This window comes from Octodon degus, unplaced genomic scaffold, assembly GCF_000260255.1.
Source record: "Octodon degus isolate 3935 unplaced genomic scaffold, OctDeg1.0 scaffold00024, whole genome shotgun sequence".
Lineage (NCBI taxonomy): Eukaryota > Metazoa > Chordata > Mammalia > Rodentia > Octodontidae > Octodon > Octodon degus.
Window position 1 is genome coordinate 12,608,955 of NW_004524600.1, and position 18,864 is coordinate 12,627,818.

The 18,864-nt window shown below is 36.3% G+C and overlaps 1 protein-coding gene across 1 annotated transcript in view; it reads right to left on the reverse strand.

Annotated features, from left to right (window-relative positions):
* The window catches only part of Reps1 (RALBP1 associated Eps domain containing 1), a 91,572-nt gene that overhangs the window by 42,555 nt on the left and 30,153 nt on the right, over positions 1-18,864 (reverse strand). Inside the window, exons 2-8 of the mRNA XM_004628583.2 lie at positions 10,667-10,790; positions 9,645-9,841; positions 9,339-9,489; positions 7,828-7,952; positions 7,161-7,323; positions 6,807-6,870; positions 5,149-5,303 (exon numbers count right to left, since the gene is read on the reverse strand). Coding sequence (XP_004628640.1) covers positions 5,149-5,303; positions 6,807-6,870; positions 7,161-7,323; positions 7,828-7,952; positions 9,339-9,489; positions 9,645-9,841; positions 10,667-10,790 — 979 coding nt within the window. The remainder of the gene's footprint in view (positions 1-5,148; positions 5,304-6,806; positions 6,871-7,160; positions 7,324-7,827; positions 7,953-9,338; positions 9,490-9,644; positions 9,842-10,666; positions 10,791-18,864) is intronic.

Genomic DNA, 18,864 nt, shown 5'->3' on the forward strand with positions numbered 1-18,864 from the left:
AGTCACCACTGCAAAATATTATTAAAGACTGAACTGAAAGACTGAACTACTCCCATGGATCCCTACTAATCCACTGATATTGAAATCATAATCTTTAAAAGCCCTGTTATCGTCCTTGTACAGTATTTTTCTTTCAAATCTTACTAAGCTTTGTCAATATATCATCCAGGACTTGAGTTCCAATTTCAACAAATTTTATTAATGGTGCATCTTTGCCAATATTTAACATTCAACTGTACTGATTTGTCACCCATAATATCTTTCTCCAGAAAGAAATGACCATATTGTTAAGAGGTATGTGTGTGTGTGTGTGTGTGTGTGTGAGAGAGAGAGAGAGAGAGAGAGAGAGAGAGAGAGAGAGAGAGAGAGAGAGCGCGCGCTAGAGAGAGATTGAGATTGCAGGCTGGGGGTGCTGAAAAGTAATTTTCTTCTTTTTTTGTGTGTGTATGTTAGGGAAGGGTCTGCAGGGTCTTCAGGGTCTCACTACTAGATCAGACTTGTAGTGATCCCCCTGTTTACAGCTTCCCAAGACCTGGGATTACAGGTACACACCACCACACTCAGTCTTAATTGCCATCTCAGCATTCCCCAGAGGGTGGGGCCAGCACGGCAGGCCCAGAGGATTGCACCCCCAGCTCCTGTGCCTGCTTGCAGGTACTTTAATCCGTTGAGCTATTTGGCTGGCCCTGAGAAGTAATTTGTTGAGCAGAATGTTAATGGTTTACTTGCATAGAACAAGAATAAATGTCTAAGCATATTTACTGCAGGACTGTTTTAAAGGTAAAGCCAGAAAGTCAAAAATATTTATCAATAAGCAACAGGCATAGTAATTAAGGTACAACATTTTATGGAATACCTTGTACAATAAAAAAAGTGATAACTATAGGTGATGAAATAAAAAGACATCTAATACTATAAGGAAAAAAATTAGGACTTACAATTACACCACTATACAAACATACATCTCTCTGTAGGCTATTATGTCATATGCTTTCAATTATTACAAAAGAAGCTCTTTAACAGTGATTAACTTGTACAAAAGCAGTCTGAAGTCTGAATTTCTAGTAAACTATTCATACAAAGTCTTAGGTGCCTTTTCTTCCCTGGGTTTTAAAAAAATATATGTTATAAGTATTGAGTTTGAAAGATCTATGCTATAGATCTTAAAGACAACAATGAAATACACGCCCACAGTACAGCAATGACTACAGAGGAAACACAGACAAGGTCCTTTCAGCATCTCCAACAGATCTCTGAGTTGCTCCTACAAACAGGGTAGTATGGAGACAGAAAACAGTTAAAAACCACTTGCTCAGTCATTTCAAAATGAGAACATCTACTTATGTATGCAATTAGTGCTCGACTAGGCACAAGCATGGTGAACAAAAACAACCCTCTTACTACCTTGTAAGAAGCCTCTAGTCAAGTTCAAGAGACAGATGTATTAAAAATTGCAAAGATGTAAAACTGCAACTATGCTACAAAGGAGATTCTTTGTAGATTTCAGTTTTAAGATGTACAGCATCTTGCCATGTTTATTTTTCCCAAAACACAGTAGGTTACCTTAATTTTTTAAAAAGATAAAACATTCTTTCCTGAACTCAGATTTGGAAACTGTTACCACTGATGAAGTTTAGTGTGTTGGTTTTTTTTTTTTTTTTTTTTTTTTGTGTGTGTGTGTGTGTGTGTAAGACAACAAAAAACACAACAAGTTTACCTTTCTACTCACTTTATGATGACAAATTCAATGCTGGCATAACGTATTCAATCTTTTAAATCAGGTCTACATAAGTACTTGTACTGATCTATGAGTTTCATTCTATTTTTTTATCTGCTCTTTAATTCCTTAAACTTGTTCAAGTGATACTGGGGAAACTACATCTATATGTGCAAGAAAAAGCAAGCTTGTAGTACAACAAAGTGCTGTAATTCAAGTCACCACCGTTTACCACCTCTTTGCTTCTAGGAATTCAACTGGGATTGAACCCAGGGCCTTCAGCAGCTGGGGAAGAGCTACATTTTGAGCCCTTTGGAGGTTTAAAGTTTGAAGATAGGACATTTATACTGGAAATGTTTTAGTACGCTCCATCATTACAAACCTAATATGATAAACTGCTATATTCTCAAAGGTAGAAAAATGCCCCTAACCTTACTTTGAAAATCATATATTTAGTGTTATTTCACCTTATAATTATTTACTGAGCAATTTTCATGTGTGCCTGGCAAAGTGCCCAGTCTTGAGAATACCCTAACGAATAATACATCATCCTCCCCCGAAGAGCTCAGAGGACACTGGTAGGAAAGGGAAGGGAAGAAACAGGACTCACTGTAATGTGTCCCACCCGAAATAGCACATAGTAGATGCTGCAACAGCTCAGACACTACCTCTCTATAGTCAGAAAAGTTTCACACTGAAGATGTTTAAAATAAATTCCAGGTGTCTTTTTCTGAGACCAAAATAATGCAAGGGCAATGAGAGTAACCCAGAGGTTGTGACTGCCACCATGAGCCTCCTCCACAAGCCCAAGAGTGAGATGACCCCAGAGGAGCTGCAGAAGCGGGAGGAAGAGGAGTTTAACACGGGTCCACTTTCTGTGCTGACCCAGTCTGTCAAGGACAACACCAAGGTGCTCATCAACTGCTGCAACAACAAGAAATCCCTAGGCTGGGTGGAGGCCTTTGACAGGCACTGTAGCATGCTGGAGAATGAGAAGGAGATATGGACTGAAGGCCCCATGAGCAGCAAGTGCAAGAAGAAGTCCAAGTCAGTCCACAGGACTGCTACATCTCCATGCTCTTCCTGTGCAGGGACTGGGCCATCATGGTGCTGTGGACCCGCGTGCTCATCGCTGGCAAGTAGAGGCCACTCCCTGCCATCAGGACCGCTCCCGCCCCTTCAGACCTGTCCTTCATGACTTCATGACTATACTGGTAATAAAGTGCTATGTGTTTTTTTAAAAAAATAAGTAAATAAAAAAAAAATTCCACCATGAGTCAAAGCAAAAACAAAACAAGAAAAACTATAGTTGGCTATTCTTAACTGTGAACTTCTAAATACATAGATATTCATAATGAGTTTTACAGATAGTGACTGAGCCACAGTGAAATAGGATAATTTCTCTATTTAAGGGACTTGATACAAATGAATCGCAGACTTACAGTGGAATTACAAAAAACCCTGATTACTCCACTCCAAAATTTACCATTTATAAACAGACAAACAAACCTGACTCCAATATATTAAATATTTATAATAATTTATTATGTTGGGAGGGGGAAAATTACCTGAGCCCAATACTTTTAAAATTAGAGCAACAGCTCATAGAGAAATGCCAAGAAATACCAGTCTCTCTTTGATACATATATCTAATATGTATAAAACTAGATGAAATGATAAACACCTAGTAAAGAACTTTCTGAACCATCAGCCTGAAAATGCAGGCAGTTCATAAAATTTACAAAGAAATGATTTTATTTAAATTAAAGGAAAATAGGGGCACTAATCACATGCAAAATCCAAATTCATTTATCTGACTATAACAGATGACAGAAACTGACAAACTTCTAGAAAATATAGAATGTTAAGCTTGACTTAAATAACTTGCTTGTGTTACTGAGCTATCAGTTTTTGAGGCTGATGTCTATGAAGACAGCAGATCGAAGGCCCAATACTCCCACCCCACTGACTGATAAAAGATCAATGAAGGATTCCAGCCTTGATATGCGAATGGTATCAATACCATGTTTGAAATGGAAAAACAGTAGGGAAAACAACAAAACTTGCCCAAGATCACAAGCATAACTGACAAAACTAAGAGCTCATTCGTAGTCTTACTCCAAGGAGCCTGTTTTCTCTATGACCATAATTTCATGCACTTGGAAAATAATAGGCACACCATATACATTTTTAGGTTAAAGAGAGGGTGCCTGGGAGATATATGCTCATTTGAAAGCCAAATTCTGCTTAACATTCCCTTCAAAAAGTATAAAATCCCTTCTATCACTGTATCTAAATAATACAGACAAAAATAGGACGGTAATTTGATTTTAATTAGGCTCATTAATAATGTAGTAGTATTTCAAGCATGTGTGGTTGTTTTAAACCCATGATTGACTGACAAGTAATATTAGAAAAAAGATTTATTCAGTCTCCCACAAGTTTCAATCTCATAGGTCGGGGTGTGTGTGTGTGTGTGTGTGTGTGTGTGTGTGTGTGTTGAACTGTTGGTTTCATCTACAAAAGAACATTAATACACAGACTAGCAAAAGAGATAAAAGAAAAAGAAAGGACACGAGGCAACATTAGATGCCCTCTTGTTCACTCAAAATTTAAGAAAAATGTATTACTTTTTACTTTACCCCTCTTTAAAGACAGCTACCAGTGCATATGAACATTAAAATTCTTGCTAATGAAATATTACCTAAATTAAACTTAAAATTTCCAGATTTCTTTATAGCCCACAGAAGAGGTTTGTGTTTAAAAAAAAATGACTGCAAATGTAAAAGTCTAATGATGAGTCAGATGTTTTCCTTCCAGAAATTAAGATGTACTAAATAGAAAAATATTTATAATGAAAGCAGACTGCTCACTTCCATCAATACACAATGCCGTTAAAACTGGCAAGGTGACACTGTGAAACGCTTAAGTCTCAGCAAGCCATAACTGTAAAGATCAAACAGCATATATCTGCGTGTGTGCACTAACCCACCTCCTTAGCCCTTTTTTTTTTTTTTAGCTATTTTGAGACAGGGTCTTCTAAGTCAGCCATGTGGCTTTGAACTTGCTATCACCCTATCTCAGCCATTCAGACTTCTTTTGTTTTTCTTTCAGTACCAGAGATTTGATAGGGGCCTTTTCACTGAACTATACTCCTAGACCTTTCAATTTTGAAAGATCTCACTAATTCACCAGGTTGCCTCGGAAACACAAACTTGAAATCCTCCTGCCTCAGCTTCCTAGTATGCTATTTTTAAGAGCTGACTGAAAAAAAACAAATCCAAGTTTGGTCTATTTAGCTTATTCTAATGGCAAATCTATGTGCTCTACTGAAGCCATTAAGCTAAATTTTAACATCTATATTTGATTTTAAGAATCAAAAATTATGTTTATCAAGGCATATAACCAGGAACTTTCCCTTCCAGTCTTACCTGCCGCATCTTCCAAATCAATCAGTTTGGGCATTAAGCTTTCAGGGAGCTTTTCTGGTAAGTCATAGCCATTCTTCCTAGCTACCACCAGGTGAAAGGCAGCACAAAACTCATCCAGTGTCAATGCACCATCTTTATCAAAGTCTGAGAGTTCCCTAGAAGACAAACTTATTATAAATATAATCACATTCCACTCTGGGTTCCTTTATTTCTCAAAGAGGAGAAATATTTTCCTTAAGAAAGTATAAAAAATCGTTAGTTTTAAATATTTCAGTAAAAAAAAAAATGTATAGGCCGGCAAGCACCTGCTTTGGCAAGTACAAGGACCAGGGTTCTATCCTGGGTCCCACATACTGTGCCAGCCGCCCCCGCCCCCGCCCCCACCCAGGACACACTGAGTCAGCGAACAAGTCCGGCGTGGTGGTGCATGCCTGTAATCCCAGCACTGGGAAGACTGAAAACAGGAGGATCACTGCAAGTCTGAGCTGTGCAGTGAGACCCTGTACCAAATATATAAATGAAAAAAAAAAAAGTGTAATAAAGTACATATATCAAAAGATTACCTGCAGAATCTAGGTGGTGGGATCTGGGTGCTCATAGGTTACAACACCTGAAATTCTCATAATAAATTGCCAAAAGAAACCCCATACTCCAATAATTAAAGTTACCAAAAAATGACTCATAACCTATATGAATTTAAAGAATAGATATTTGAAGGAATATATATTTAAGTCAGAAATTATTTAATACTGTTTTTACTGCTATCAGAAGTTCACATATGCACATTAAAACACAGGAAGGCTTGATACAAAAAATACAGCTTCCCCACCCTGATGCCCCTGCCTAGATGCCAGATAATCATTTTTAAAAATTTTTGGCCTTAAACTATAAAAGCATTCATCTATCTCTAATTCTTGATTTAAAGCATTACCTACCTCCTACTATGCTACACTAATTATACTATAGTCCACTACATTACTAAAGCCTATTACTAAAATAATTTAAGAATATAGAGAACACTGATACAAAGAAGAAATAAAGTTTATCTGATAATTGTTTTTAAAAAGTGATTTGTAATTATAATTTTTTTTTCTTCTGTATTTAGGACAAGGTCTAAGGTCTACAGAGTCTCACCACATAGATCTGGCTCATAGTGATTCTCCTGTTTTTAGCTTCCCAAGCACTGGGATTACAGGTGTGTACCACCATGCCCAGTTTTAAAATTGTCATCTCAGCATACCTCAGGGGTGGGGCAAGCACAGCATGCCGGGGACTTATCCTGGCTGCTATGCTCTGCCTAAGCAGGCACTTTAGTCTGCTTGAGCTATCAGGCCGGCCCTTGTAAATATAATTTGTGTTCCAATAGCCAAATCCAACTGTGTGGCAGCTATCCTGAAAGTCTTAATCCCTATTCATCATGGGAGCTAAGCACTTTCCTTAAACTGAGGACTCTGCTTAGTAAAGCTCAGAAGGAACTTTCGTACTAGCATCACTTCTTTCTTTCCTAGAGAGAGACAACCAGCTCTTACAAGGCCATATTGAGTTCATTGCGAACATTTTTGAAGGAATGAGTGTCAGTTTATATTCTAAAAGCTACCTGCTACAAACCCCAATGAAACAACTCACATTACCCAACTAATGACAAATACCAAACTTACCAAATATGAGAAAGTTCAAGAATAGGAAGTTTTGATTTTGTAAAAAACTCTTTAGCTGCAGATCCTGAAATGTTAAAACAGTGTTGTTTAATGTTACTCTGAATGTAGAGAACAAAAATAGAAAGTGAGATGAAAGTCTTACACTTTACTTTCAATGTGAAAAAATAACATAATGTGAACACATCATGATTTTGGTTCCCAGTGACTATAAACTCTGTTCAGATAATAGCATTGAGAATTAATGGTCTTTTGTAGTTAAAAATCTAGGAGCAATAAAGCAATGTCTTTGAAATTATAAAGATGAGATTTTGTCCTGTCCCATCTAGAATTGAACTTCTGTTTCCAACAACTCACCTGGAATAAATCCGTTTAGATCAGGCTGAATGGTTTTAAACTGATTTATATAATACTGTCTTTGTTCATCTGTTATTTTCCAAGGATCATCATAACTACTGGATTGCCTACGAATTTCATTGGCAGTTGTAGCTGAGGCTACAGTTCGTACTGTTGTCTGGTCCTGTAATGAAACATTTTTTCCTCAGTATAGTATCTATCTATATGGCTACACGGACCAAGATTGCTAGGTTACTTATCCTTGAAAATAAAACTTAAGTTTTCTTGTGGATATTTAAAATGAAGTCATCAGCAAACCACATACTTGTTTTATGTCAGGTTATTAGATATGTTTTTGCACAATGATTATATAAACATGTAGAATGACAGCAGTTATGTAAGCAACAGAAAATTATGAAAAATGTGCTAAGAAAGCCAAGCAAATATAATCTCAGATGCAGAGACCTTTCAAAACTACACTAGAGAATTAGAAAGTCAGCCAAACCTTTAGTGAAACATTCCAGTGACAACAGGCTTAAAAATAACAGCACAGAGAAGAGCTCTAGATTTTTAAAAGTAAGAGTGAACTTGCATTTATAAAATCTGCAACAGCAAAATACAGAAACAATGACTACAGCAATACTCTGAATGAAGCAAATAAAAATGCAATACCAATAAAATGTCACACCTGGACAGAAGCAGGATGCATGGTTAAAAGAGTACTGGTTGGTGGAGTATCTGCAAAACTGACCCAGTTTTCTTGCGGTGGAGGTGGAGAATGCCCGGACCACACTGCATCACCAGCAGAAGAGCCTAAAAGGAGAATGGGTGAGCATACCGATTCACATTTGCAGATAACATTAGTTACTAAATTTGTAGTTAATGCATATATTGCAGGTTAATAATAAGCTTCTCTTCTGGAGGGTTAACAACCTAAGTTAACAGTTCAAAATTGGAGAAAAGGAAGGGCTGCAAGGTCAGCCAACATTTTCGCCCTAGCCTTTCAAGGTCAGTGAAGACTCAGGACATAGGAGAACCCCTACTATAACAACCTGTAACTCAGCTGTGCTCCAAATTTTCTGATCAAGAAGATCATGGAGCCACAGAGGAATGTGATTGATGATATATAGTGTGCCTGGGGAGAGTCACATGGAGAGAAAAAACATTCTCTCAGGCTTTCACAAAGAGCAAATTGGTCAAGCAATGGCTGTGACTCATCCTCATGGCTGACACTGACAAAGGATCTACAAAGTGCAATACAGGGCTACAGGATAAATCCTGAGGGTACTTGACTGACCTTATCAGATACAAAAGTTAAAATTCTTGCTATATAGGTCTTGCTTTATTGTGGTCTTAACCATCCAGCAGAAAAGTATAAAAACGAGGTATATAAAGTAAATCCATATTAATACATGAGCTGTAAAAGGCTCAAGTCAATAACTTCTGAGGATAACCCACTAATATTATAGACTGCTAGACAGTGTTGGATTGTTTAGCTGAATTCAAACACCTTAGTATTTAGATGCCAATAGAATATTCAGCTCTGACAGGACTAAAAAAAAAAGAGGGGGAATACAAAGGAATGATCACTTTGTATTTATATATACAAAATAAGATAGATATACAGCTACTTTCGCTTAATTCAATGAGAAGAAAGAGGTGTACTAATAGTGTTTGGACTGGATGTCCTGTTTGCTTCTTGTACTATGGATAACCACTAAGAAGATAACAATGTACAATGTACTGATTATCGAAACTGTTCTATTATGCAGTTTTGAAACTGTCTCATTATTTATTTCTCAATAAAAAATAAACAAATTTGTAGTTAAAACTCTAACAATGTACCTCATATAAAAAGTTCTTTCAAACTCTAAGTCAAATTCAAGAAATGCAACAATTCCAAAATGTAATCTCTTGTTCAATTAAAAATTATATCTCACTTAAAACTTTTTAGTTGTTTTGTGCTTTGTTAACACTTTTGGGAAATAATTATTAATTTTACCTTCACAAAATCTGGTATCCATCGCCTCTGTCTAAGCATTACACATACAAGTAAACCTTTTTCATACATAAATTTTCCTGTCATTTTGTTTCTATTTACTTAACTCATTCTTAGAGGTAACTCTTAAAGGAATATTATCAAGTTTCCTTCAATTTACAACCAAAAATAGCTGATATTTCTAAAGAATCTCTATATACCTGATTGTGCTTCACCAAAAGGAGACCAAAATGGCCCAGGTCCAAGAGGCCTCTCACTATTTCCCCCACTGGAATGACGGTTGTGCTTCCTCCATGTGTGTGGAGAAGCTGGTGGTGACTGCTGTGGCGAAACTATTGGGGACGCAGGTTCCTAGAAACAATATTACTACTATAAAATTCAAATTTTAAGGAGACATTTTAATTAAGTTAAATTTACAGTATTTACATTTAATTATTATCTTATCAATAAACTCATGCAAACATACATAGGACATGAACTGATAATATTTACAGGCATGTGATCACCTGTTGATCTGCAGATGCTCGAGGCTGAACTGTATCATGGCTTACTGATCCCTTTTTCACTTGTCCTCTGCCAGGTGGAGGGGGAATCACACCAGAGTAAGACCCTTGATTTTCAGAATCTGAAGAGTATGAGGCTGCATGGCGAGATTCTTGTTCATTCTTCGAAGCAACGAATCTTGGCAGAGGCAGGTCTTTTACTGTTAACCACAAAAATAATTGTAGACTAAGTATGTATTACTCAAAATACTACAGATGAGTATTTCAGATCTCAGAGATCTTAAGATTTTGGAATATTTGCATATGGATTTTACGGGTCCACAATTAAAACCCTTTAACTGATCAAAAAACTTAGCCAATAATACAAAATATTACAGAAGACTTCGTTTTCCTTTTTCTCCATGAAAATACAGAATCCACCATACTTAAGCATTTAAGTATATGTTTATAGAATGTTTATTTTCTTTCCTATCAACCAGTCTCCAAATAATTGAAAAAATATATCCAAAAAGACATTTGTAAGGTGGCCACACCCCTGTAGCTCATCTTCCATCTACCAATATTTTAAGTGTTTCTAGCAATGAGAAAATTTTAGTTAACTGATATTTTCTAATTTAAACAAATGGAATCTCCATAGCCCCTCCACTCCTCTCATAAAGCCCCAGAGATGTAAGTTTATTATATTAGAAAACGGAGTAAGGATGTATTACATACATAGATGTTCATTACAATTTCAGACTAACCTTGATAAGTTACTTAAATTTTAAGGAAATGTTTGTGAATTCTGAAAAATTGCCATTTGAACACACACTATCGTCAAATATATGACATACATATTCTATGTTAGAACAGGTACAAGACAGACTTACTTTCCATGGGAAATGCAAGGTGATGAGAATTACATCCTGTCACCTTAATGTTAAAAAATGTCATTGTGGTATCAGAGACTAAAAAAATTTATTGGTTCAAATATCATTTGTAATTAAGACTATTTTCATTTCAGTAACTAGTGTATTGCATATTACCTGTATTTATACTTTCTACTCTTAATGGGAACCCAGACTGGGCAACAGCTACAAGTTTCAAAGCAATATAGAACTGACTTCTTCCGAAATAACCAAGTCGTGTTGCACCACAAAGCTCCATAATCTGGAAGAGAACACAATGTTAGCATTGAGAATTATGCCAAAATTGTCCATTCAAAACTACGCAACCAGAGGCTGGGAGATGGCTCAGTAGAATAAGTGCTTGCCTGGCAAGTGCAAGGGTTTGAGTTTAATCCCTGGTTCCACCAGAAAAAAACCAAAACTATGTAGCCACAAAAACAAGAACAACAACAACAAAAAAAATACATAGCTAGACAGCTTGTTAGTAACTTCTTCAAATTATCTAAGGTATGATGTAATACTTCCAACTGACAACCAATTTGCACTTTGTGAAATCAAAAACCCACTGGTTTTATAATAAGGCTATCATTCTCTATTAATCAAAATCCATTTAATGAGCTGTTTTATTAGAATTTTATTTCTTTCAAAGTCACTTTTCAACGAAGAAACAACATACCATCCATACTCTTTACCATAAGTACTGTCCATGTAACAGCTCCCTGTAGCCAATAGACTATTACACAGCTACTGAAAGCAATGGTCATAAAATGATGTAACAATATGGGCGAATGCTAAGAAATATGCCAAGCAAAACATATAATCTTAACTAGGTAAATACCAACTTGGAAAACTCATTGAAATTCTATCAGCTACTTAATTAGGTGAGAAGTTTTTGCTTCTACTTTCCTAATTGTACTTAACATGGTTATATGGCTTTTCTTTAAAAAAAGTTTGTTTGCGCTCTTCCTTTTTCTAACCATGAAAACTTTCAAGGCTCCACACTGATCAGTTAAATCATCCAACAAGTATCTCAAAACTGACTACACAAGTAAACACAGTTGTGCCTCCGCTCATGAGCTTAATTTGTTCCATGATTCTGAGAAGAGTTCATGTTTGAACATACCTGGCATGTTTTAGGAAGATCTTTTTAAATATAGCAAAAATAAAGAAAAACAGATATATGTTTAAAAATTTAAAAATTCTGTACCACTGTAAGAACTTAGTTGAAAAACAGATAAATCAGGAAATTTCATATACAAGATAGACAGGCTTCTGCCTCCATCTGTGAGTCCACCCGTCCTTCCCAGCCCTGCCTGATGGAGGGCTGAGAACTGAAGCATTTGTGAACGAGGTGGTACTGTTCAGACTCAAGAAAGATGATTTCAGATTATGTTATCTATACTTAAAAAGTAGAGATTATTTGTATTATACAGATGTTATGAATTTCTTACAAGTAAGCACTATGTTATCTCTGTCACTCTTCCAGTAAAAATTCTTGTATATTTAACACATTCATGATGAGGCTGTAATTTGTCTCATTGTTGGGCAGCTGGAACCAGTGTGAGGTGAGAGGGGGAGGGGGAGATGCCAGCAGGAATGAGTTAATCTGTCTTTTTTTTCTGTAACATTCAAAATAGGGTAAGGTATGCCGGCCCTCCCCCAGGGGCACCAGAGATGGCAACTGAGACTGGGCGTGGTGGCGAACACCTGTAATCCCAGCTCTTGGGAGGCTGTAAACAGGCAGATCACTATGAGTCCGATCCAGTAGTGAGACCCTGAGCACCCTGTAGACCCTTCCCTAAAATACATACAAAACAAACAAACAAACAACAGAAAAAACACCAAAAAACCAAACAACAACAATAAAAAACAAACAGGGTAAATTTGAGATACCACAGTACTAAGTCTGAAAAAAAGTATTTAAAGAATTACAAACACACACTTATTAATGGTTAAACAATGCTATGGCAACACTACTAACCATTTGTTTACATGCCCAAAAACAAAAGTCATGTCAGTTGACGGATCAGACCTGGTTTTGCAGTGAGGGGGCATACACTTCAGTGGAAATTTAAGGGAGGAAAGGAAATTGTAAAAGGCAGGTTAAATCAATAAGCGAGTTGTGAAGAAAAGAAAGCAGAGTTAACAAAGAAAGGCTACATAACCTTGCACACCACGAAGACATTTTTATTGTGACCACTGTCTTAGTTAACTCTTCTGCCTATCTGCTGCCTGTTAAGGGATCATTATGTATCTTAGATATCCCTTAAATCATCTAAAACATGCCAGGTATGTGCCAGATACAAGGAAGACCTAAAAAGTCAAGTCACAGTAGTTTGTTGACACTCAGGATGATGTCCAGGGAATGGTTAGAAAGGAGGAGGCAGTGTTAGGGTACAGCCAGAATCTTGTCACTTTTTAAATTTGTACTTATTAAGTTTGAATTTGATAGCTATGCAATTTCTTTTCCTGTACATTATCCAACTTGTCCTTTACTAATTTTAAAATGAGCTATGAATTTTCTTTATTCATTTTAAGAAGCTCTATTTTATTAGGGATACTGACCTCCAAGTGTCAGGGAATTCATTTATTCATTTATGTAGTTCCCCTTAAGTACTATGTGGCTCTAGCAAGAAGGAAAAGGCCACTCAAGAGGAGGATGGCTGTAAATGTGGGGAGTGAAGGCAGGGCTGGGAAGGACGGATGGACTCACAGATGGAGGCAGAAGCCTGTCCATCTTGTATATGAAATTTCCTGATTTATCTGTTTTTCAACTAAGTTCTTACAGTAGTACAGAATTTTTAAATTTTTAAATAAATATATCTGTTTTTCTATATTTTTGCTATATTTAAAAAGATCTTCCTAAACGTTTTATTCTGGAATATTTATGATTAATACTAAAGATAAATCTAACTAAACTGGAATTTAGTTTTGGAATAAAAAATCAAGTTAGGATTTCTCTTGATTCTATTTATTGATCTTCCTTTTCATTCTCATTTTCCAGTAATTTGAAAAATCAAGTTATTTCTGACTCCTCACAGTTCTATATGGCTATTCTTGGACTGTAACACATTACTTTATTTTGATAATAGATATGTGATGGAGTTTCTCTACCTCTCAGTGTTTTTCCTCCTTGTTTAGAACAGTTTAGGATACTATAATGTTTCAAGTAGTGTTTCATTTGTCAGAATAGAGATTTTCCTTGAGAAGGCTGTTTATTTATAGTCTTGTTCCAATCTTTAACAAAATCACTTCCAGTCTTTTGTCATTAAGCACGATACTGGCTAATACTCCATAACATCTTTCAATGTAACTGAGCTAGTTCCACACCTCTGAGCTTCGCTTTTGGCTTCTCATTTTTCAAAACCTACAAATTGATGTTAACTTTATCATGTGCATTTCAGGTAGAAAATTAAAATAAAAGATCATATTTTTTCCTCTTTGTTCTGTTAATATGTATCAAACAGAGTATCTAACAAAAAACTATCTTTTGGTTTTGGGAATGAATTTTATTTAGCTACAATATATATTTCTCCAAATAAAAAATTTTAACCACAATCTTAAAACATGCTTTAAAAAAATTCAATCTGTTAAATTTTGGCATTGGTGTTACATTGGCTTTTTAAGACAAACTAGGAAGTCTTTTTCTCCGTTCTGAAATATTTTAAACAGATAAAACTAGACATAGTAGCATGTGCCTATAATCCCAGCACTCTGGGAGGCTGAGGCAAAAAGATTGTAAATTTAAACCCAGTCTGGACAACTAAGTGGCTTAGTGAGACCCCATCTCAAAATGTATATAAACACAGAAGGTAGGAGTACAGCTCAGTGCAAAAAGTCTGGCTCTGATTTCCAACACCACCAGCAAAGAATTATGTATTTCATAAATGTTTTGAAGAATTCACCTATGATTACAGGCTGGGCTAATATGTACCTCAGTTTCCATCCTATTACTTTACAAATCTGCGGGTCATCCTTGCATGGGGGCCAGGCTAATTATTCCAATTTTAGTATATGTGCTGCCAAAGCAAGCACACTTCCTATACTTTAAATAAAGTAGGTTTTCTATTTCTAAAACATCTGATAATTCCTTAGACTCATTTACTACCTCCACATTTTGAAATTTCACTATTACACAAAGTAGTCTGATTCTTTTAATTTCCTCTTAATGTTAACTGTTCATATTTATGTGCATGCTCTGTCTTTCTCAGGAAAAGTTAGTTACTTGACCCAGAACACTTGAAGTACTTGTTAGGTTAGATTGCCAAACTACCTCCAGTAGATTACTAGTTCACCTATGAAACCTTGGGCCAGGTGGTGGCTGCTGGCACATTGGTGGTAGCTATTGAAAACTATTAAACTTTATTTCCAGGTTTTGTTTTTTGAGCCAAAGTCTCACTATGTAGTTCAGCTGGCCTTGAACTCACTATGTAGGCCTGCCTAGGCTCAAACCTGGGGCAAACCTCCTGCCTCAGCCTTACAGTTAAGGTTTATTTTCTTAATATTACAAGATCTATATGACCACAGTAAAAATAAGTAAAATGATACTTAAGGGTATGAAATTAAAAGGTTCCTATAGTTCCATTAGAATTAACAATTCCAGGGCCAGCCAGACGGCTCAGCAGATTGAAGTGCCTGCTCAGATGCAGGGACCGAGGTTCAATACCCTGCCTGCCGTGCCAGTCCCGCCCCTGGGGTGAGCTGAAAAGGCGACAGAGACTGAGTGTGGTGGTGCGCATCTGTAATCCCAGTGCTTGGGAGGCTGAAAACAGGAGAATCTTTATGAGTCTGATCTGCGCAGTGAGACCCTGTACTAAACACATAAAAAAAGAATTTCTTTCATCTGTTCTTCTAATTTTTTCTACTTGTATATAAAATATATAAGCACATATAAGTAATATACAGTAAACATTTTACAGTTACTTTGTACATTTTATTGTTAAAGATCATTCTACATCAGCACATATAGGTCTTTCTTTTTTTCAATAGCATTCCACTGTATGAATATACCTATCAAAAATTAACCAACCCCCTACTGAGGGGTGTTTACGTTTTTCCAGCTTCCTTATTACAAATACCATAAATACTGTGCACGTATCTTTTGTGCACTGGTATAACTGCAGCACAAAATTCTAAAAATAAAAAGTTTTAAAATATGACATAGTCAAATACTCAAAGCTTTGCTTGAATATACATCTTGTTTACCAGCACAGAATCCTAGCTGCATGGTCTGAGACAACAGTGAAGTTAATGTCATTAACTTCATTGGTTTCAGAATCTACTTCTGAATGCTCCATTCCATAATGTTTATCAAAAAGCCATTAAATAGACTATAGTTTTTTGGGTTTTTTTGGTGGAACCGGGGATCGAACTCAGGCCCTTGTGCTTGCCAGGCAAGCACTTATTCTACTGAGCCTTCTCCCCAGCCCACTTTTATTTTTTTTATTTTTTATTTTTTGTTTTTGAGTCAAGGTCTTGCTATGTAGTTCAGGCTGGCCTTAAACTTGCTGAGATTCTCTGGCCTCCTGAGATTACAGGCATGTGTCACCATGCCTGGCATGTAGTTAGTTCACTTTAATACCTATACAGATCAATTTGGTTAGACAATCACTATATAATTCACAGTACTTTAGCAAGTTTATAACTTTACTGTGCATCAGTTTCCTTGAACGTAAACTGAGAAAAAATAGTATGCTTCCTCATTTTGGTTGCTGTCAGGATTCAGTGAGACTACTTCACAAATCACGGCACTGGTGTCTGGCCCACAAAGATCACTATTACTTCTCATTTACTAGCGTATCTATTGTGGATTTTACACAGTTTAGATACCTCAGAGACTAAGTCATTCTTGAATACTACATTTCCCTAAGACCTCAAAATTCATGCCTTTAAAACAGTAATGTAGATTTTGTTAGAACTTGTGTGTGAGCACTAGGGAATGAACCCAGGGCTTGTGCATGCTGGACACACACACACCACACTTCCAGGTGGGCTTTATTACAACAAAAATGGAGGATGTTATCATGCCCTTTTTAACCATTTTAAAGTTCCAGTCTGTACAACACAAATCAGTACATTGTACAACAGTACAATTACAAATTCAATACCTTTAAGAAAACAAGTCAGTAATCACTTATTTTCTCAATGTTCCATACTATAATGTTTATCAAAAAGCCATTAGACGGTAGTTCTTTAAGAAAACATGCAATGTTTTCCTTTTACATAATGGAATATTACTGTTAGCATTTTTGTTCTTTGTAATAACTTGTGACTTTTCCTTTGTTGCCAAAATAGTTTTTGCTCTATCAGCAATCTGTTGCTTTCTGCTTTACATGCCATGGATTTAGAAATGGAAACAAGTTTTTAAAATTGCATAAAACAAGAATAAACAGTCTTTATAATGACCCAAAGAACTTTCCAATGAGCAAAGTACACAAGTAGTATTTTTAATTTCCAGATATACAAACATAAGGGTAGGGGAACTAATATTTATTTAAGGTACTCCCATTAAATCCTTAAAAACAATGAAATGGAATTGGTATTATCATTATATAAGGAAGAAAGAGAATTGGATCGACCAACTAACTTGCCTAAAGCCACATTTATGCCTTTCTTCTTCTACCATGACATACTTCCATTCTCCCAAGGTGAGTGTTTATATCACAGGAAGGTTCTCTATGGCTACACTCTGATGGGAGGGTGGAATGGATACTAACAACACTAAGGGTGTATAAAATTCATTTATTTAAGGCCAGAAAAGACCAAAGTGAAGAAGATGCCAATTACCTGTACAGTTTTGAATGCATGAGCTGAATCACAGAACATGCGACTCAAAAAAAAAAAAAAAAAAAGAGGAATACACTGAAACTGTGTATATTACAATAGGATCGCCCCAGTAAGCTGTTAAAATGCAAATATTAAAATGAAAATGTTGGGCTGGCCAAATAGCTCAGCAGATTAAAGTGCCTGCAAGCAAGGGCCAGGGGTTCGATCCCCAGGCTACTGTGCCGGCCCCGCCCTCAGGGTGCACTGAAACAGCAACTGAGACTGGGCATGGTGGCATACACCTGTAATCCCAGCTCTTGGGAGGCTGTAAACAGGCAGATCACTACCAGTCTGATCTAGTAGTGAGACCCTGAACACCCTGTAGACCCTTCTCTAAAATACAGAAAAAAAATTATTAAAGTTTAATAATAAAATATAAAAGAAAGATCTTTTTTCTAGTTATTATCATCTTGAAATGTGAGGTCACTCTATTACTTCCAATTTTATAAAAATTCTTTGCATTAACTGAACTGAACAGTAACAAGTTCTCTGTTGGCAGATCAAATCCTGGACAATTGGATCCACCTATTTTCCTTGAAAGGACAGGCTATTTCCTCTGGCTGGTATCACTCTAACTTTTAACTTGTCAGACTTGTCCCTATAATTCTGTACTTACTAGTAACACAGGAATACCTGCAATACAGACTCATATCTACTGGAAACAAGGGAGTAATTAATAGGGAAAAATTAAAGTAATCTAAGTTAGGAAGGGGGTTTGTTATTCTACTCAATGGTCAGAATAATACTCTAAGGTTGGCTACCATTATCCTCATTTAAAGGGAAAAAAAAAGAAAAAGAAAAGAAAAAACCAAGGATGATAGGGGCTGGAACCAAGGTGCACAGTCAGGGTAGTCGGAGTCCAAAGTCTCTGCTCCTAGCTCCACCCAGGTCACAGTTAGCTCTAACCTCACTTACTGTGAGTAGCAGTTCTAACATGTATTCCTTTCAAAGAACCAGTCAAGTTATAAGTTTTATAGCTGAGTAAACTAAAGAAAATTATAGCTGCTTTGGAGATTTTTTAGAATGTACCTTTAGCCCATATAAGGCACTAAAACATCCTATAAACAAGCCTATTAAAAGGCTTCAGAACCCGCGGTCCATAAAACAGATGCTCTGCATAACGCTGGGGCTGAATGCTGTATGCTCTCAAACAGTGTTTCTTGATGTTTTTCGTTTCGGGATTCTTGGTATGTTTTAAAAACTGCTGAGGATTCTAAAACATTTTAGGGAGCGTTATATTTGATACTTGCTAAACTAGAAATTAGAAAGTATATATCTATAAATTCACTTAAAAATAGCAATCCCAGCACTTCTAATATAGTTTTATGAAAATAACTATCTTCTAAAATGAGGAACTTAGATGACTGCAGTTTTACATATAAAAATTTTCTTAATGTCTGATTTAGAAGATTTTCACATCTAAAATTTACATTATGTTTTGTTTTGTTTAAAATATAAAATGAGGGGGCCGGGGAGATGGCTCAGTGGAATAAGTGCTTCCCTGGCAAGCG